Source organism: Homarus americanus, unplaced genomic scaffold (genome assembly GCF_018991925.1).
Source record: "Homarus americanus isolate GMGI-L3 unplaced genomic scaffold, GMGI_Hamer_2.0 scaffold55640, whole genome shotgun sequence".
NCBI classification, from domain to species: domain Eukaryota; kingdom Metazoa; phylum Arthropoda; class Malacostraca; order Decapoda; family Nephropidae; genus Homarus; species Homarus americanus.
In genome coordinates this window covers 6177125-6199203 of record NW_024713650.1, presented here as the reverse complement: position 1 = coordinate 6199203, position 22079 = coordinate 6177125, and the positions used below count along the sequence as shown (strand labels likewise).

The 22079-nt window shown below is 42.7% G+C and overlaps 1 protein-coding gene across 1 annotated transcript in view; it reads right to left on the bottom strand.

Moving 5' to 3' along the window:
• Positions 1–22079, bottom strand: part of LOC121874546 (cholesterol transporter ABCA5-like) — an 84978-nt gene that overhangs the window by 53653 nt on the left and 9246 nt on the right. The window contains exons 5-6 of the mRNA XM_042378732.1: positions 12858–13475; positions 11070–11216 (exon numbers count right to left, since the gene is read on the bottom strand). Of these exons, the coding sequence (XP_042234666.1) occupies positions 11070–11216; positions 12858–13475 (765 nt within the window). The remainder of the gene's footprint in view (positions 1–11069; positions 11217–12857; positions 13476–22079) is intronic.

Here is a 22079-nt window from a genome sequence, read left to right as displayed (position 1 = left end):
TATCTCTGGAATTTTTCCCGGTACTCGCGAAAGTTTTTTCTGAATTTAAACTACGCATCTCGCACAGACAGCCACAGAGCTGTATTAATTTATGTAAACACCACTGTACACATGTAATATATTGTAAATAAAGAAAATGTGTATACTACTGTATAGACTACAGTACAGTGGTCCCTCGGTTGACGAACACAATTCGTTCCAGAAGGTCGTTCGTTAACTGAATCCATTGTTTCAATGGGATTTTGGGTAATTGGTTCCAGCTCACCGAAAATTACATACAGAGTAAAAAAAAATGCAGTAAAGTACACTTACTTTGAGGTGTGCATGTAGAAGGTTCCTGGTTGATTATGATGATGATGGGAATTAGAAGTGGGGGTGGAGGAGAAGGGAGAAGAGAAGGAAGTGAGGATGGAGTAGAAATCACCTTCCAGGGGACCCAAGCTTGATGCCGTCATTTCACCCATAAACTTTTAAGTTCGCTTGGTGTAATTCAAGATTATTTTCTTTAAATCAACACTGCACTGTGCTATATATTGTCAATATGTTAAATACATTTCAGAATGACCAATAATTGTACTGTAAAAATTTAAAAATACTCTGTGTTCAAGAGACCCACAAGCAAGATGTTTCCTACACTGACCAGAGATACAAACTGAGGCCTTGGTGGGTGAGTGAAGTGGCTGATGGGCACACCAAAAAATTTAAATATAATATAAAACTTGGAAAATTATTGAATAGTACAACCTTTTTGATATTTACTCCAATTTTAACGATTGTAAGCCCTAGAACCAATTTCTGTATTGGCGGACTAATCTTCCAGCTGGTGAGCAAGCCAAAGCATGTCGAAACATTTTCGTAAGAATTTCGTTAACCAAAATGAAGATTCTTATGGAAGGTAATTCGTTAACCGAAATTTCGTTAACCGAGGGACCACTGTACTTTTCACCAGTACCTCAACATGTGCGAGTTCAACTCTCGCGAATTCGACCATCTGTGAAATGGTCTCGGAGGTTAACTACTAAAATAACATGAAATGGAAAGGTGCTAAATTTAAAAACAGTGGGTATCCACCACGATGCGATGTCATGACATCATGCTGCATCCCACGCGGCTGTTCTCTGTCACCAATCTCGTCTGAGATCAATTTTAGCGTTAAATATAACAGTCATGGCACCCAAGAGGCCATTAACTGGTGGTAGTTCATCTGGTGCAAGAACAGTGAACTTGATAGAGACATGCGTGCGTCAGTTGTTGGCCGTGCTTTTGAAGTTAATGAGTCAACTGCTGGTTTCATAAAGATGAAAGTCAAGGAAATAAGTAGTGTTGCTAATAGTACACCACACAGTGCTAAAGTTACACATCTGATACATGATAAAGGTATGAAGAAGATGAAGGTGTTAAGTGTATGGCTTGAGGTCATGAGACAAGTGTACCAAAAATTAAACATATGATTTACAACTACGACCCATCAATGGAATTAAGCATCAAAATGAAACAGAATGTCGAGAATGTTTTACAACCTCATCAAGAAATTTATAAAGAACAATAAATAGGCCAAACAATTGCCAATAACAATGTTTTAAATGCCTCCCCTCCCGTCTTTCACCCCACCAGCCAGCCCGGCGTGGTCTGCATCACCCCTGTCACCCTCACGGCTTGCCTCTCTCCTTCACTCCACCTGCCAGCCCTTCACCACACATTCTGGATGATCCCTGCCCAGAGGTCTCAATGGAGGAGCAGTAATATCTTCAGTATCATTACTGAGACCTCTACAGCAGCCATTATGAGGTAGAGATAAATTATACAGTATATTCTTCCCAGTCATAAGTTTGTTACAGGAAAACCTAATGTTCAGTGTGTACGCTTGTTTCATTCACAGTGTTGCGTGTCAGGCGGATGTTCGTGTGTGTGCTGCTGACACCAGTGGTGGTGGTAGGGGCCGTGTGTGAGGCAGGCAGCAGACCATGTGTCGCCACTACTGCTGTCCAGTTGACTTCTTTCACATCACACCACATTTACTTACTTCTAATTTAATTTGTTTTTTATTAATACATAATACAACTGCATAAAGTAACTGTACATACCTGTGTAGTATTTAGAGCTTAATAAAGTTTATTCTAATCTTATTTATTTTTGGACCCTAATTTACGGTGCACTATAATATTAAAGGCGGGACACATTTAAAAACAATGTTATTTGCAAAAATCTACACTCTCGGGTGTCCCGGGAACCTATTCCTCACAAATGTTGAGGTATTAGTGTACGGTATTCTCAATTAACCATGTAATTAGAGCCGTCCCTTTCCGCTAAATCGAATTTCCGTTATTTTCGCTCGATTTAGCGATTAGTGGGTCTCATGTTATTGACCTGACCTGAAGTAATACCAGGTCACCCAGGTCCTTTGAGGGCATATGTGGTTGAATGGAGAAGAAACAGATAAAACACCAGTGATAACACACACACTACAAGCACTACAGCACTATATTCCCCTAGATATGTCTAGCTAGGTGCTTGGTTCAATAAGAGTGGGATAATGGACACTAGATGCTTGGTTCAATAAGAGTGGGATAATGGACACTAGGTGCTTGGTTCAATAAGAGTGGGATAATGGACACTAGGTGCTTGGTTCAATAAGAGTGGGATAATGGACACTAGGTGCTTGGTTCAATAAGAGTGGGATAATGGACACTAGGTGCATGGTTCAATAAGAGTGGGATAATGGACACTAGGTGCTTGGTTCAATAAGAGTGGGATAATGGACACTAGGTGCTTGGTTCAATAAGAGTGGGATAATGGACACTAGGTGCTTGGTTCAATAAGAGTGGGATAATGGACACTAGGTGCTTGGTTCAATAAGAGTGGGATAATGGACACTAGTGCTTGGTTCAATGGACACTAGGTGCATGGTTCAATGGGATAATGGACACTAGGTGCTTGGTTCAATAAGAGTGGGATAATGGACACTAGGTGCTTGGTTCAATAAGAGTGGGATAATGGACACTAGGTGCTTGGTTCAATAAGAGTGGGATAATGGACACTAGGTGCTTGGTTCAATAAGAGTGGGATAATGGACACTAGGTGCTTGGTTCAATAAGAGTGGGATAATGGACACTAGGTGCTTGGTTCAATAAGAGTGGGATAATGGACACTAGGTGCTTGGTTCAATAAGAGTGGGATAATGGACACTAGGTGCTTGGTTCAATAAGAGTGGGATAATGGACACTAGGTGCTTGGTTCAATAAGAGTGGGATAATGGAACACTAGGTGCTTGGTTCAATAAGAGTGGGATAATGGACACTAGGTGCTTGGTTCAATAAGAGTGGGATAATGGACACTAGGTGCTTGGTTCAATAAGAGTGGGATAATGGACACTAGTGCTTGGTTCAATAAGAGTGGGATAATGGACACTAGGTGCTTGGTTCAATAAGAGTGGGATAATGGACACTAGGTGCTTGGTTCAATAAGAGTGGGATAATGGACACTAGGTGCTTGGTTCAATAAGAGTGGGATAATGGACACTAGGTGCTTGGTTCAATAAGAGTGGGATAATGGACACTAGGTGCTTGGTTCAATAAGAGTGGGATAATGGACACTGGGTGCTTGGTTCAAAGAGTGGGATAATGGACACTAGGTGCTTGGTTCAATAAGAGTTGGATAATGGACACTAGGTGCTTGGTTCAATAAGAGTGGGATAATGGACACTAGGTGCTTGGTTCAATAAGTGGGATATGGACACTAGGTGCTTGGTTCAATAAGAGTGGGATAATGGACACTAGGTGCATGGTTCAATAAGAGTGGGATAATGGACACTAGGTGCTTGGTTCAATAAGAGTGGGATAATGGACACTAGGTGCTTGGTTCAATAAGAGTGGGATAATGGACACTAGGTGCTTGGTTCAATAAGAGTGGGATAATGGACACTAGGTGCTTGGTTCAATAAGAGTGGGATAATGGACACTAGGTGCTTGGTTCAATAAGAGTGGGATAATGGACACTAGGTGCTTGGTTCAATAAGAGTGGGATAATGGACACTAGGTGCTTGGTTCAATAAGAGTGGGATAATGGACACTAGGTGCTTGGTTCAATAAGAGTGGGATAATGGACACTGTCTTGAAATTACGTGAGACTAACAGTGGAATGATAGTGAATAAATTCTCCGTTCTTTTTGTGCAGCAAATACAGGATTGCCCTTTGCATATAAACGTCAGGTGTTGGGCGTTGCAGTGACACCATCCTTGCTATACAGCTCTGAAGCCTGGCTAACAGATAACCCAAATGGTGTCATTGCTCAGTACAGTAAATTAGTTGTATGTCTGCTTGGTGTCTGAGAGAACACCACCATTATTAAGTTAGAAATTACACGGCACGGGATGTTATAATGAGGAGGAGATGGAGGTTCGAGGTAATATATCCGTTAGCAATCCCTCTTGGCCGGAATACTGCCATAGTCTGAATTGAAATTTGCTCTGAATTTTTTCGGAAAATTTATCTCAATTCCGGGTTTGGAAACGACTTTCCGAGGTTGAAAATCAGGCGCACTTTCTGGAAAATTCCGAGAAAAATTCCGGAAACTCTCTCCAAATTTTTTTTCTAGGTCTGGAAGCAATTTCTGAGGATGAAATAAAGAGTAATTTGTGAAAATTCTGAGAAATTCTGGACACACACTCCCCCAAAAATTCCGAGAAACTTTTCCCAGTACCCAAAAAAAATTCCGGGGATGGGGGATTTTTTACGGGTTTGAGAGAGTCGTCTCGTTACCCAGAAATCTGTCTTTCCAGAAGTGCTCTTCACCAATTACTCCTACTAATGGAGATATTACTGTACAGGTGTACCCTGACAACTGACACCTATAGGGGCCGGGAAAAGTCATTGGTTAGTGAATCAGTGGTTAACAAAGCAATTAACCTCTTAAGAATATAACACATTCAGGGGTTAGGGACCAGACACCCTCCAAAAACTACCATTTACCCATGTAAATTAGACCCCAAGTGCCAACTATAGTTTAGACCCCAAGTGCCAACTATAGTTTAGACCCCAAGTGCCAACTATAGTTTAGACCACAAGTGCCAACTATAGTTTAGACCCCAAGTGCCAACTATAGTTTAGACCCCAAGCGCCAACTATAGGTTAGCCCCAAGTGCCAACTATAGTTTAGACCCCAAGTGCCAACTATAGTTTAGACCCCAAGCGCCAACTATAGGTTAGCCCCAAGTGCCAACTATAGTTTAGACCCCTGCGCCAACTATAGGTTAGTCTCTTAAGTGCCAACTATGTTTATAGGGACCCCAAGTGCTGCAACTATAGTTTAGACCCAAGTGCCAACTATAGGTTAGCCTCAGTGCCAACTATAGTTTAGGACCCCAAGTGCCAACTGTAGTTTAGACCCCAAGCGCCTAACTATAGGTTAGCCCTATGCCAACTATAGTTTAGACCCTGCCAACTATAGGTTAGCCCCAAGTGCCAACTATAGTTTAGACCCAAGTGCCAACTACATAGGTTAGCCCCACAACTATAGTTTAGACCACAAGTGCCAACTATAGTTTAGACCCCAAGTGCCAACTATAGGTTAGCCCCAAGTGCCAACTATAGTTTAGGACCCCAAGTGCCAACTATAGGTTAGCCCCGCGCCAACTATAGTTTAGGACCAATAAGTGCCAACTATAGTTTAGGACCCCCAAGTGCCAACTATAGGCTAGCCCCAAGTGCCAACTATAGTTTAGACCACAAGTGCCAACTATAGTTTAGACCTCAAGTGCCAACTATAGGTTAGCCCCCAAGTGCCAACTATAGTTTAGACCATTAAGTGCCAACTATAGTTTAGACCCCAAGTGCCAACTATAGGTTAGCCCCAAGTGCCAACTATAGTTTAGACCACAAGTGCCAACTATAGTTTAGACCCCAAGTGCCAACTATAGGTTAGCCCCAAGTGCCAACTATAGTTTAGACCCCAAGTGCCAACTATAGGTTAGCCCCAAGTGCCAACTATAGTTTAGACCACAAGTGCCAACTATAGTTTAGACCCCAAGTGCCAACTATAGGTTAGCCCCAAGTGCCAACTATAGTTTAGGACCCCAAGTGCCAACTATAGGTTAGCCTCAAGTGCCAACTATGGGTTTAGGGACCACAAGTGCCAACTATAGTTTAGACCTCTAAGTGCCAACTATAGGTTAGCCCCAAGTGCCAACTATAGGTTAGCCCCAAGTGCCAACTATAGTTTCAGGACCACAAGCCAACTATAGTTTAGGACCCCAAGTGCCACCTGTAGCTAGACCCCAAGTGCCAACTATAGTTTAAACCTCTGGCAACCAACTATAGTTTAGACCCCAAGTGCCAACTACATAGTTTAGACCCTGAAGTGCCAACTATAGTTCAGACCCCAAGTGCCAACTATAGTTTAGACTCCAAGTGCCAACTATAGTTTAGACCCCAAGGCCAACTATAGTTTAGACTTAAGTGCCAACTATAGTTTAGACCCCAAGTGCCAACTATAGTTTAGACCCCAAGTGCCAACTATAGTTTAGACCCCAAGTGCCAACTATAGTTTAGACCCCAAGTGCCAACTATAGTTTAGACCCCAAGTGCCAACTATAGTTTAGGACTATGCCAACTATAGTTTAGACCTGGCGCTAACTATAGTTTAGACCCTCATGCCAACTATAGTTTAGACCCCAAGTGCCAACTATAGTTTAGACCCCAAGTGCCAACTATAGTTTAGACCCCAAGTGCCAACTATAGTTTAGACCCCAAGTGCCAACTATAGTTTAGACCCCAAGTGCCAACTATAGTTTAGACCCCTGTAACTGCACCATTTCTATTATATAAATATTTACCCAAATGTATAATACCAAGTCATTCACCAATGTGTATGAATGACTTGGCGAGTTGACATTTCCTCCGGGGAGCGAGCGAGGTGAGGCTGGATCAGCGCATCTCAGCAACAACACATCTAATGCGTTTCCTTTCGAGGCCTGGCCTGTCCACCCTCTCTCCCTAGTGTGAGAGAGACTATCATATCACCTGTTACCCAGTGAACACCTCACTTAAGTGTTCTCCTATAAGTGCACTGAGACACTTATACGTTAACCCCCAAGTGCCAACTATAGGTTAGCCTCAAGTGCCAACTATAGTTTAGCCCCCAAGTACCAACTACAGTTGGGTCTTCATTTACGCGGTCAATTGAACCCGCATTGTACCACGTAAAACAAGAAACGCGTAAATGAAATAACAGAACATATGGGATTAATTGAAATAGAGACTGGGCCGACCCCCAAACTCCACTTTTTCTGACACAATACGTACGTTGTAGTAAAAATAGTATCTTAACTTTATGATGGTATGCACACACACATAATATAGAAGAGAAATATCAATAAGAGAATAATATACTGTACCAGGTAAAAGAAAAATCAAGGTTTAACACTTACGTTAGGTTAGGTTCGAAAAAATCAAGGTTAGGTTAGGTTTAACACTTACGTTAGGTTAGGTTCGAAAAAATCAAGGTTAGGTTAGGTTTAACACTTATGTTAGTAGAAGAGATGGGTCGGCGTATGGGGATGGAGGCTGGTTCTGAGGCAGAGGGCAGACTACTGGCCCTCAGGTGAATCACCATCACTATCCACCACAGTTGTCAGGGCCTCCCTGACAAATCCCTCAAAGTCACCATCACTGTCACTATCACTGGCTTGGGCTGGCTGTGGTGGGTTGCGGGCGAAGAAGTCGGTGATGTTACGCTGACGGCTAGTGTTGATGTTGTCGTGATACACCTTGATGTACGGCTCCATAGTGTGCAACAGCTGGTTATTGAAGACTTCATAGCGGTTATCGTCATGGTCATTGGAAAGGATGAGCTTCAGTTTCTCTACACACTCGATGGCATCCTTAACATTACCATGCGTTAACTTGTGTTCTTCTTGGGATGACGCACCACCTGCCTCTTCACTGACGTTATTGTCTTCTACCATCTCGTCGGCAGTCACTTCAGGATCTCTGATCACCTCCAGGATGTCGTCGTTGGTGGTCTCGGAGAAGCCTGGAACTGTAACAGTCTGCGCAGCTTCTCTGGCAAGGTCCACTGCTACTGCAACAGTCTGAACCTCACCAGTCACAGATTGACTCTGCCTCCCACCTGGGATACCTTGCAACACATGCCGCCATGCATGACGAATCGTTCCTACAGACGGCTGATCCCATGCCTCCACCAAGAAGTCAACAGCTTTCTTGACGTTAAATTTCTTCCAAAACTGTTTGACGCGAACTTCTTGATCCGCCAACTCTTGTTCCTCGTCCTCTTCGCTCTCGCTATCGGTGTCACCCAGGTTACGCAACTCATCCTTGGTGTTGGTACAGTTGTTCAGGAGCTTAAACTTCTTTGTAGAGAATGCAGCCTTAACGTTGCATTTCAACTCCTGGTCCATGGGCTGGATTAACGACGTAGTGTTGGGAGGAAGGAAGACAACTTTTACGTTGGGGTGACGATCCACCAGTAGCGGCGAGTGTCCTGGTGCGCTGTCAAGGAACAACAAAATGTTGAATGGAACATTCTGTTGCTTGCAGAATTTCTTGACGTCGGGAACGAAACAGTCGCCAAACCAGGAGAGGGACAGAGTAGAGAACATCCACGCCTTACGTGCGGTTAGCCAGTGGACATTTAGCTTGGTCATGTCCATGTTCTTGTAGGCGTGCGGCTTGCGGGCTGTGTGGATCACCAATAACTTGAGCTTACAGGTACCAGAGGCATTGGTGGTAATCAGGACGGTGATGCGCTCCTTCTGCAACTTCTGGCCCCGACACTTGCTGGCAGTCTTGACAATGAAGGTCTTGGAAGGTAGCTTTTTCCAAAACAGACCGGATTCATCCACGTTGAACACCTGGTCATCGGTGTACTGTCCTTCCTCCATAACCTCATGTAAGAATTGAGGAAAATCCCTAGCCGCAACACGGTCAGCACTCGCTCCTTCACCACCAATGTTAATGTTGGTGATCGTGTTCCTCTTCTTAAACCCTTGCAGCCACCCAGAGGAAGCATTGAAGGGTTTGGGCTCTGCAATTCCCATCTTACATACCACTGCTACGTACAGTTCACGTGCGTGCTCTTGAACGACCGCGTGTCCACCGCCATGTTCCGTCGTGCCTGACGAATCAAGTAGCTCACAAGTAAATTCTCAGTCTTGAGAAGCACCTTGCTGTGGCAATACTTGATCATTGAAGCACCTGTAGAGTTTGTGATGTTCATGTGTTCTTTTATCTTGGCTGCATCCTTCTTGATCGTCTGGATCGTAAATTCGTTAACACCATGCTGGCTCGCGAGATCAACCTGTCTTGTTCCTTTTCCTAACTCTTGTATTATACTGTACTTCACATCGTAACTTAGGGCACGTCGTATCTTCTTTGGCTTAGGACGGCTGGGTCCAGGTAATGCAAGGTTTTTTGTGGTGGTGGGGGTCCAGTGGAAGCCATTCTTACGAGATTATCCGAACAATAGAACACAGTGTACACGGGGTGACTGGAAGGGTTGTAACTGACGCGGCTAGGTCAGCGGCTTCATCCCTCCAGCAACAGAGCACGTCATATTACATTAAACCAATCACAGCTAGCGGCGGAGGGAGGTAAGGATGCGTGGTCCAATCACAGTCCGATACGTCATATGACGTCACCGATAACGCAACAGCGACATACTCTGCGCAACCTACTCTCACCGCTTACCCAACATGGTGGGATGGCGGGAGATGGCGGGAGGTTTGAATCAAAAAATGGCGCAACATAAAAGGACCGCCAGTCGCTATCCGTGTAAATGAACAAATTTACCGCGTAAATCAAGCATCCCGCTTCTAGCAAAGTACCGCATAAACGAAAACCGCATAAATGCAGACTCAACTGTACAATGGTCGCTCGGTTAACGAACAGTTCGATTAGCAAAATTTTGGTTCACGATTTACCTTCCATAAGAATCTTCAATTCGGTTAACGAAAAAAATTTGATTAACGAAATCCTTACGAACATCACGTCTTGTTGTGAGCATCAGCTGATAGGTTAGACTGCCAATTCAGTAATCTGTTCTATGTTTACATATGTTTCCAGTGGAGTAAATATCAATAAAGTTGTGCTCTTTAATATTTTTGCATTTTTTATATTAAAATTATTAGTAATTTTAACATTTATTTAACATATTGATAATATATGCAGTACAGGGGACTAGTTATTGTGCCCATCAGACGCTTGACTCAGCCACCAGGCGCCAGTTGGGCTCTGTTGACAGTGGAGTGAACATCTATTTTGTTGGTGTCTTGAATATTTTTGCATTTTTTATTGAAATTATTGGTCATTCTGAACTTTAATTAACATATCAATAATATATAGCACAGTGCAGTGTTGATTTAAAGAATATAATCTTGAATTACACCAAGTGAATTTAAATTTTTTGGGTGAAATGACGTCGTCAAGCATGGGTCCACTGAAAGGTAATTTCTCCTCCACCCCCACTTCTAATTCCTATCATCATCATCATCAACCAGGAACCTTCTACATACACACCTCAAAGTAAGTGTACTTTACTGTCATTTATTTTTACTTTGTATGTAATTTTCGGTGAGCTGGAACCGATTACCCAAAATCCCATTGAAACAATGAATTCAGTTAACGAACGACCTTCTGGAACAAATTGTGTTCGTTAACCGAGGGACCATTGTATAGGTTAGACCCCAAGTGCTAACTATAGTTTAGCCCCCAAGTGTCACCTGTAGGGACTCATGTGATGGCCATCTCAGATTGCCAGCTAAGTACCATTTGGGCCGTCATCTTTGAAAATGTTTCATTGATTTCAGGTATATTTTAAACCTGTGACAAAAACTACCTTTTTTTAATTTTTTTTTTAATTTATACATAAAGCTGTAGTTCATTATAACTGAAAGATGTAGCCAAAGTTCACAAAGCCTGATATATGAACAGTTATAACTTGTTCATAAATGATATATCATGTGGCACTACTGTACTATACCTCAAGTAGGATCTCCAACCACAAACCTTAGTGTAAATGTCCAAATATTGGTCCAAGTTTTGTACTGTACACTTACATAAATGAGCACTGGAGAAGACCTATCACCATCTCTCATGGCAGCGGCAACATTTGTACGTTCCTCCTTTACATCATCATCTTCACCCGCTGGAGCATCAATCCCTTGCTCATTAATCTCATTCACAGTTCCTACTTTTGATTCCTTCTGGAAATGGAGTAAGAAAAACAAGTATTATGACAAAGGGAAAAGGCAACTGACCTCATGACACCAACGGGGTGAACAACCCTCTGTTAAACTTATAATAGTTAACATAAAGTTCATGAAGTAAACATTTGAAAGACACTTAGCTAATCTATACACTGGAACAAACAGGGAGTCCCCGGGTTATGAACGGGTTCCGTTCCTGAGGACGTTCTAAAGGTGAAAATGTACCTTAGCTGGAACACATTCTATGTGCACACTAAACTTACAGAACAATGTTTAAAATCCCACTATATCATTGCCTGAGTCCTTATATACAACTAAAATCACTTAATTTAAGAAAAAGAAGAAATAGAATGACAAAATACGTACAGTAAATTCAATTAAAAAAATAGGTCATCAGGTAAATAAAATACTGTACTGTAAATGTAAAGTTTAACCTTATTTGTATCAGTGGTGTTGGTAAGTGAGGGACCCCCTGTACAGGTGCTTCATATCACTTGAAGCCCTCTATCAGTGGTGTTGGTAAGTGAGGGACCCCCTGTACAGGTGCTTCATATCACTTGAAGCCCCATCAGTGGTGTGTTGGTGGCGAGGGACCCTCCTGTACAGGTGCTTCATATCACTCTGAAGCCCCTATCAGTGGTGGGCAGGCGAGGGACCCCCCAAGCAGGTGTCACATCACTTGAAGCCCCTATCAGTGTAGGCTGGTCAGTGAGGGACCCCCACAGGTGCTCTAAGTATCACTTGAAGCCCCATCAGTGGTGTGTTGGTAAGTGAGGAACCCCTGCAGGTGCTTCATATCACTTGAAGCCCTCTCTATCAGTGGTGTTGGTAAGTGAGGGACTCTGTACAGGTGCTCGCATCACTCTGAAGCCCCCATCAGTGGTGTTGGTCAGTGAGGGACCCCTGTACAGGTGCTTCATATCACTTGAAGCCCTCTATCAGTGGTGTTGGTAAGTGAGGGACCCCCTGTACAGGTGCTTCATATCACTTGAAGCCCTCTATCAGTGGTGTTGGTAAGTGAGGGACCCCCTGTACAGGTGCTTCATATCACTTGAAGCCCTCTATCAGTGGTGTTGGTAAGTGAGGGACCCCCTGTACAGGTGCTTCATATCACTTGAAGCCCTCATAATAAACTTGGATCACTCACAGTAATCTCTACATATTACCTCCCCTGGACTGTGCAGGTTTATATTGACTCTTATCAAGTTTTATGTCATATAAATTATTGGGGATACATCCAGCTCTACAAACTGTAGTTCATTACCTATTGTGTTGTATGTTTGGTATCATTTGTTTCTGTTTGTTTTATGTTTGGTACAAAACAAAGAAATAATGAAAAGACTTCATTTGAAAACAAATTCATCTTTGACTTTGACCTTTTATAATAAATATTTAAAATTTTCTAACATCCTTTCTGAAGTGCTAATGCCTTGAAATCATTTGCATTTTGATAGTCCAGATATTTAACAATATTTTGGAGAATAACAGATCTGCTTACTAATTCTGAACACATTTAGTTTGATTAAATGGACAGCTACATAAACATTTCCTATTAACCAATCAGCTATTTTTAGAGAAGGGTAGAGACGCCAGGTTGGTGTGGAAATACTATAGTCACATATAAAGTACGGTACTCACCATCCACAGAGCTTCACGCCAGCTGCCCCCAAACTTGAGTGTATCTGCAATTCTCAAGAGGATATAATAGAAAGGAATGTCTATCAAAACTACCACAAAAAGAACAACTATCTCTGGTGTAAAGTAGTTGTCAAATGTAAGATCACCACAGTTACCTTTGACTGAACAGTCAATGTAAACCTTATTTATAAAATACATAAGGCCAAATGGTATATAATTAGGTAACACTACAGTGAAAACTGTATGCACTATAAGGCTAGATTTATTGTCTTTGTCAATCCCTACCACCAATATGTCAACAAGAGACACAATAGTATAAGCCACCATTCCTACTGTAGTGCACATATTTGGATAAAACTGTCTGGCAGTTTCTGATTTATCAAAAATGTAGCAGAAGACCACAGAGTAGAGTAAGGAGCATGGTATGTACAGCAAGTACAAGATAGCAATGGCAGCAAAGGCTTGTGGTATAATGAGTGATGGCACTTGAAATGCAGCGATGACGATGAGTAGACCCAGGTAAGACACCATGTATATGGCACCCAACACGACGAAGTACGACATGAAGTAAGAGTTGAATCCTACACCATTCAGTCTGAGGATGCTTCTGGCCATGATCTGTAAGAGAGAATAGTTATTGGTATGTACAGACCGACACAACACAACACACCTACAGTACTGTAGTTCACACAACACACTTACAGTACTGTAGTTCACACAACACACTTACAGTACTGTAGTTCACACAACACACCTACAGTACTGTAGTTCACACAACACACCTACAGTACTGTAGTTCACACAACACACCTACAGTACTGTAGTTCACACAACACAACACACTTACAGTACTGTAGTTCACACAACACACTTACAATACTGTAGTTCACACAACACACCTACAGTACTGTAGTTCACACAACACACCTACAGTACTGTAGTTCACACAACACAACACACCTACAGTACTGTAGTTCACACAACACACTTACAGTACTGTAGTTCACACAACACACCTACAGTACTGTAGTTCACACAACACACCTACAGTACTGTAGTTCACACAACACAACACACCTACAGTACTGTAGTTCACACAACACACTTACAGTACTGTAGTTCACACAACACACTTACAGTACTGTAGTTCACACAACACACCTACAGTACTGTAGTTCACACAACACAACACACCTACAGTACTGTAGTTCACACAACACACTTACAGTACTGTAGTTCACACAACACACCTACAGTAGTGTAGTTCACACAACACAACACACCTACAGTACTGTAGTTCACACAACACACTTACAGTATTGTAGTTCACACAACACACCTACAGTACTGTAGTTCACACAACACACTTACAGTACTGTAGTTCACACAACACACTTACAGTACTGTAGTTCACACAACACACAGTACTGTAGTTCACACAACACACCTACAGTACTGTAGTTCACACAACACACTTACAGTACTGTAGTTCACACAACACACCTACAGTACTGTAGTTCACACAACACACCTACAGTACTGTAGTTCACTGTAATAAGTAAACAATGTTCTTGTCAAAGAATCATTCTCACTATTATGTTAAACTTATTAACAAAAATATAAGATGAAATTATAAAAGTTGCCGACGCTGCTGACACACTGATGACACGCTGACCGCTGACACCGCTGCTGTACACCTGCTGCTGTACACACTGCTGCTGTACACACTGCTGCTGTACACTCTGCTGCTGTACACTCTGCTGCTGTACACTCTGCTGCTGACTGCTGCTCCGCGGCTGCTGACACACTGTGACACTCTGCTGCTTACACACTCTGCTGCTGTACACTCTGCTGCTGTACACTCTGCTGCTGCTGTACACTCTGCTGCTGTACACACTGCTGCTGTACACTCTGCTGCTGTACACTCTGCTGCTGTACTCTGCTGCTGTACCTCTGCTGCTGTACACTCTGCTGCTGTACACTTTGCTGCTTCACACTACTGCTGTACACTCTTGTAGTGATGGGTTGTCAGACCACAGCTTACAGCTCAGAAACAGTCCAGACCTGACCCGACATTAGGGGGGTCAAGTGTAAGGGTAACACTCGCGGCCACTCAAGGAGTTACAAATCAACTAGCTCCCCTTCCCACGTCACACGGCCCCAACAAACATGTAAGAAGCCACCTGCCGACTCTCTCCCAATATACACAACTACAGTACATCTCAGACAAGGCTCAGACCTAACCTCATATAGGTCAAATGTAACCCTCGAGCCCAAGTCAAGGGGCCACAAATCAACCAGAGCCTCTCATGTCACACGGCCCCCCAACGATGTAAACAAGCAAGCATTCATCTGAAGATTTCTCCAGAATATACAACAACTTATAGTCTCCAGAAAAGTCAGACTTGACCCTACATTAGCGAGGGCAAATGTAAGGGCCCCGATCAGCTCAACCTGACGTCTCGCCTCCCAATATATAGGACGTCCTAGTCCTCCCTCACGAGAGAGTGTCAGAGAGACAGAGTTGGGGAGAGAGAGACACACAGGGATCGGAGGAGGTTCACCACAGCCCAGTCCGCCACGGGAGGAGAGTCACGCAAGACTTCCCTCCAGTGCCCAGCTAAGCATCTCCATAGAGAGACACCAGGACCACCTGCTAGGCCTCCCCTAGGTCACGTGAGTGTTTGTCAGACCTTTCCATGGGATGAGTTACTTACGTGGGAAGTGTATTCATTTCATGTTCGTGTCCGAGAATCAGTGTCTAGTAACGTAATATGATGTCCTAGTAACTTCAATGGAAGGTGTTATTAATGTGTCCACGTCATTGTCGTAATTAATAAACAGTTGTAACGAAGCGGTGTTTGAGAGGTCGTCCTTAAGACGTAATAGATGTGTATTGACACATAAGATAAGTTAAGTGTATTAACAGAGTCAATAACTAACACGGCCACGCCACCAAAGTCTTCTTCTCTTTACATTTCTCTTACTATCAATATTCCACATATATGTAATCTTCATGTGAGTTTGTCTCATTGTACTCTGCTGCTGTACACACTGCTGCTGTACACACTGCTGCTGTACACTGGTGCTGTACACACTGGTGCTGTACACTCTGCTGCTGTCCACGCTGCTGCTGTACACTCTCGTGCTGTACACTCTGCTGCTGTACACACTGGTGCTGTACACACTGGTGCTGTACACACTGGTGCTGCACACTGGTGCTGTACACTCTGCTGCTGTCCACGCTGCTGCCACTCTGGTGCTGTACACTCTGCTGCTGCCACACTGGTGCTGTACACACTGGTGTTGTACACTCTGCTGCTGTACACACTGGTGCTGTACACTCTGCTGCTGTACACACTGGTGCTGTACACACTGCTGCTGTACACTCTCTGCTTTACACTACTGCTGTACACACTGGTGTTGTACACTCTGCTGCTGTACACACTGGTGCTGTACACTCTGCTGCTGTACACACTGCTGCTGTACACACTGGTGCTGTACACTCTCCTGCTATACACTACTGCTGTACACCTGTTGCTGTACACACTGGTGCTGTACACACTGCTGCTGTACACACTGCTGCTGTACACACTGCTGCTGTACACTCTGCTGCTGTACACTCTGCTGCTGTACCTGCTGCTGTACACTCTGCTGCTGTACACACTGCTGCTGTACACACTGCTGCTGTACACTCTGCTGCTGTACACTCTGCTGCTGTACACACTGCTGCTGTACACTCTGCTGCTGTACACACACTGCTGCTGGAACACACTGCTGCTGTACACTCTGCTGCTGTACACTCTGCTGCTGTACACTCTGCTGCTGTACACACTGCTGCTGCACACACTGCTGCTGTACACACTGCTGCTGTACACTCTGCTGCTGTACACTCTGCTGCTGCTATACTGCTGCTGTACACTCTGCTGCTGTACACTCTGCTGCTGTACACTCTGCTGCTGTACTCTGCTGCTGTACACTCTGCTGCTGTACACACTGCTGCTGCCTCTGCTGCTGTACACTCTGCTGCTGTACACTGCTGCTGTACACTCTGCTGTGTGCTCTGCTGCCACACACTGCTGTACACTCTGCTGCTGTACACACTGCTGCTGTACACTCTGCTGCTGTACACTCACTGCTGTACACTCTGCTGCTGCTACACTCTGCTGCTGTACACTGCTGCTGTACACACTGCTGTACACTCTGCTGTACACCTGCTGCTGTACACTCTGCCTGTACACTCTGCTGTACACTCTGCTGCTGTACACTCTGCTGTACCTCTGCTGCTGTACACTGCTGCTGTACACTCTGCTGCTGCACACTGCTGCTGTACACACTCTGCTGCTGTACACTCTGCTGCTGTACTCTGCTGCTGTACACACTGCTGCTGTACACTCTGCTGCTGTACTCTGCTGCTGTACACACTGCTGCTGTACACTCTGCTGCTGTACACACTGCTGCTGTACACTCTGCTTGCACTCTGCTGCTGTACACACTGCCTGTACACTCTGCTGCTGTACACACTGCTGCTGTACACTCTGCTGCTACACTGCTGCTGTACCTGCTGCTGACTCTGCTGCTGTACACACTGCTGCTGTACCTCTGCTGCTGTACACTCTGCTGCTGTACACCTGCTGCTGTACACTCTGCTGCTGTACACTCTGCTGCTGTACACTGCTGCTGCTACACTCTGCTGCTGTACACTCTGCTGCTGTACTCTGCTGCTGTACACTCTGCTGCTGTACACTCTGCTGCTGTACACACTGCTGCTGTACACTCTGCTGCTGTACCTCTGCTGTACACTCTGCTGCTGTACACTCTGCTGCTGTACCTCTGCTGTACACTCTCTGCTGTACAGTACTGTATTATGGTTCATGTATCACCTAGACCTACTGTATTATGGTTCATGTATCACCCCAGACCTACTGTATTATGTTTCATATCACCCCAGACCTACTGTATTATGGTTCATGTATCACCCTAGACCTACTGTATTATGGTTCATGTATCACCCCAGACCTACTGTTATGGTTCATGTATCACCCCAGACCTACTGTATTATGGTTCATGTATCACCTAGACCTACTGTATTATGGTTCATGTATCACCTAGACCTACTGTATTATGGTTCATGTATCACCCTAGACCTACTGTATTATGTTTCATGTATCACCCCAGACCTACTGTATTATGGTTCAGTGTATCACCCTAGACCTACTGTATTATGGTTCATGTACACCCTAGACCTACTGTTATGGTTCATGTATCACCTAGACCTACTGTATTGTGGCTCATGTATCACCCTAGACCTACTGTATTATGGTTCATGTATCACCCCAGACCTACTGTATTATGGCTCATGTATCACCCTAGACCTACTGTATTATGGTTCATGTATCACAGTTGTCTTAGTTCTGGAGATGCACACTTTGACAAGTTATGCAAAAAGACAACAATTTCAATGGCAACAAGACAAGTCAAAATAGAACCAATTTGGAAAAAGCAAAGCAAAATGGTTTGAGCAGTATGTGAAAGCTAAAGGTGGCATTATTGAAGCAATGATGAAACTACCTGAAGAAGGCAACCTAATGCAGGAGGTGAAGAAGACATTGGCCAAATTTGTCTGCTCAGCATACTGCCCAAGAGGTACTTGCATCACCTGTTTTGTAAACACCCATTAGAAAGCAACAACTTACCTCCTACACTTGGTGCTCTCAAAGAACACATCAAATGTGTGCAGGTACAACGGCAAGTATGGTACAAACACCATTTGACCTCCTGGAGTATGGCAACAATCCAGAAACTACCTGTCACTACAAAGCTTCTTCCTGTGCCACAGGCAATCAAGGAGCTGGTCAGATGTCAATGCAAAGCCAATTGTTCATCCCAGAGATGTTCATACAGGAGAAATAACTTGCCTTGCACAGATCTCTGTTTGTCTTGTCATCAACGTGAAAATGATGCAGACAGTATTTCTGAGCATGTGGAATATGACAGTGAAAGTGAAGATGAGCTGTACGCCAGAATGAATACATATATACTGTATGTGCAACTGGTTAAAATGATGATGTATATTTTGTTTTCCCAAATATTTTTATTGTACCATTTGATTTCTGTTTGGTGTTTTTCTCCTTCTGTAGTCTGAGTTACACAATTTATTGTCATTATTATTTTGCTATACTTTTGACATTTTATTTTCTATTGTTGCATATGTACAGCTACTCTAGACTTATACTTTCGACTCACTGCCACACGAACATATGACACGCCAGTCATATAAAATATTTTTCAAATTACAGTGAACCTAAGCTTCGCGGTTTCACTTTAAGCGTTTCTGCATTCTGGCGGTACCCTGCCAGAACCAATTCCCACTTTAGCGGTGCATCTATCATATCTGTGAATTGAAGTATAATTTTTTATTTAGCTCATAAAATTCATACAAATTATCCAGCCAGAATATAATTTACATTGCTGGAATTCTTACAATTTGATGATCATTTTGAATATAAGCATCATAGATTTTGCATTAGACATACAAATTTAGATCTAATGCAAGTATTTTATTTACTCTGAGTAAATATGTTATCTTTATTGCAAAATATATGACATTTATATTCAAAATATTCCTGGTATTACAAGGAATCCAGCAATGTGAACTATATTATCTAACTTTAGTCTGAGGTATTATTTATTACTATACTTAAAATCTAGTGGTTTTCCCCAAACATTTTTCAGAGAGGGCCGAGGTGTGAGAAGAGGGAGGAGTTGAGTCCATTATTTGAATGGACATTAACTTGGCGACTGTATTTCTCTATTTCTCTTAAGTATTAATTGTGCATGTACCATCATAAAATTAAGATGTTTTTTACTAGAACATAGGTATTGTGTCGGAAAAAGTGGAGTTTGAGGGTCAGCGGTCTCTATTTCATTTAATCCATATGTTATGTTGTTCACTTCTGCGTTCTCCTTTAAGGGCCTCCGTGGGTTCAATTGGACCGCGTAAAGTGAGGTTCACTCTTTTTTGAGTCGGCGTTAGTGATTGCACTGTGTACTGACAAAATTTTTTTATATCCCTTTAAAATATTGTGGCGTAAAGTAGAGAGTTCTCGTGGTGCGAGATGAAAAAGACACTACCATTTTACTATAATATTTCGCCTTTTAGACTTACAACCCCGTCTTAAATTCGAGGAAGTATACATCATATGAGGAGTTTTTTTTCTAGTTTTATTTTGTTTTAACCTTTATTAAACTATATTTTTTTATACATATATAACATCAATTAGTGAATGTATTATAAGTCCTGGTGGTGTAATTTATTGTAGCATACAGCTATTTTAAATAATTATATATAAATATTATTATTTTTGGGTGTTTCTGATGACTATTCTCGTAAGTTTCATTGGATTTTTTACCTTTCAAACATACTATTAGACTATTAAAATGAAGTGTATGGGTCAGTTAGAAAATAATGGTAAATATGTAATCAGGATGACATATTGACAATTCAATATGGCGGTGATACATGTCTCCGTAAATGGCAACACTGGTTTCAGATTGTTTATGTTGTAGGTTTCCAAAATGTTTGAATCTGCTAATCTCCAAAAATTCAAGACTAATTAAATTTTGATCTAGTGAACCCACAATAATATATTTGTATCTCACTTTAACAAAACAGGATACAAAATACAGCCTTAGATGCTGTGGGTTGACCAAAAGATATGTGAATGGTTGTGTGCAGTAAGCCATGTCACAAACTTCTATGCAGTAAGTTACAATAGGTACCCATTTTTCGATAATAGCTGAATTCTCTTGAATAGCAATTTTGGGGAAGCATCGGCGCATCAATGATAGCATTTGTTTGCCGCCTTGTTGAACGTAGTTGTAAGCTCCGCCTCACACTCACTCTCCCGCATCAGTGGAATACAGCGCTGGGCCCCGCGTGTGAGATTATGCGCCTCTATAACCAGTGGTTGTTAGGGGTCGGTGATCAATAATGGCATCCGCATTTTTACCTGTGGGGGCTGAGGGAGGTGGTGGAGGTGATTTGCCACCTGGTGGAAACTTTAAAGTGGGGAAACTGAACTGTCCTAGTCTACAGGTAAAAATATTAAGAAGGCTAGTGGAGAGCAAGAAGAGTATTGTGCTGGCTAAAAATATTTCGGTAGTGATGGAAATCAAACGAGCTGTGAATGATAAAGCGATGAAACAGGTTGTTGGTGATAACAGAGCATTTTCTTGTGAAATGGTTGGCTTGTAGAATGAAAGACAGTGCAAGTGTTACGTGACCCTCGAATCTGGAACAATCATCACCAGCACCACCAAAACTAAGTGTTATATTACTCAAACTCTTTATTTTGATGATTGAATAACAATTCTTTTTATTTCATCTAACAAAAAGTGTTAGGAGGCTTGGAAAAATGGGTGAAATTCTTGTGGCGGTGGCACCAATAAACCCTTTTACATGTATTTTAATGTCACACAAATAACGTTTTAAGCTAATAACGGTGTTTTTCAGGCACCTATTAAACGTTATTGGTGAGAGCCTACTGTATGCATCAGCAGCTGTTTATGAGTCACGAGAAGTGAGAAGCAGAGGATTCACAAATAACTATTGTCTCATTAGTATTACTGTGTTTGCAAAGCTTTTGAAATTAATATTAGTTAAATTAAAAACCCAGATTAATGTAAGGGCCGTCAGAGGTTGCTTGTTGATATACAATATACCGTACCTAACTCTCTACCACCTGGTCACCTCACTATGGTGGTACAGTGTTAACAGAGGTACTGGTCACCTCACTATGGTGGTACAGTGTTAACAAGTACTGGTCACCTCACTATGGTGGTACAGTGTTAACAGAGGTACTGGTCACCTCACTATGGTAGTACAGTGTTAACAGAGTACTGGTCACCTCACTTAATTGGTACAGTGTTAACAGAGGTATTGGTACCTCACTATGGTAGTACAGTGTTAACAGAGGTACTGGTCACCTCACTATGGTAGTACAGTGTTAACAGAGGTATTGGTCACCTCCTATGGTAGTACAGTGTTAACAGAGGTACTGGTCACCTCACTATGGTGGTACAGTGTTAACAGAGGTACTGGTCACCTCACTATGGTGGTACAGTGTTAACAGAGGTATTGGTCACCTCACTATGGTAGTACAGTGTTAACAAATTGCTGGTCACTATATGGTGGTACAGTGTTAACAGAGGTATTGGTCA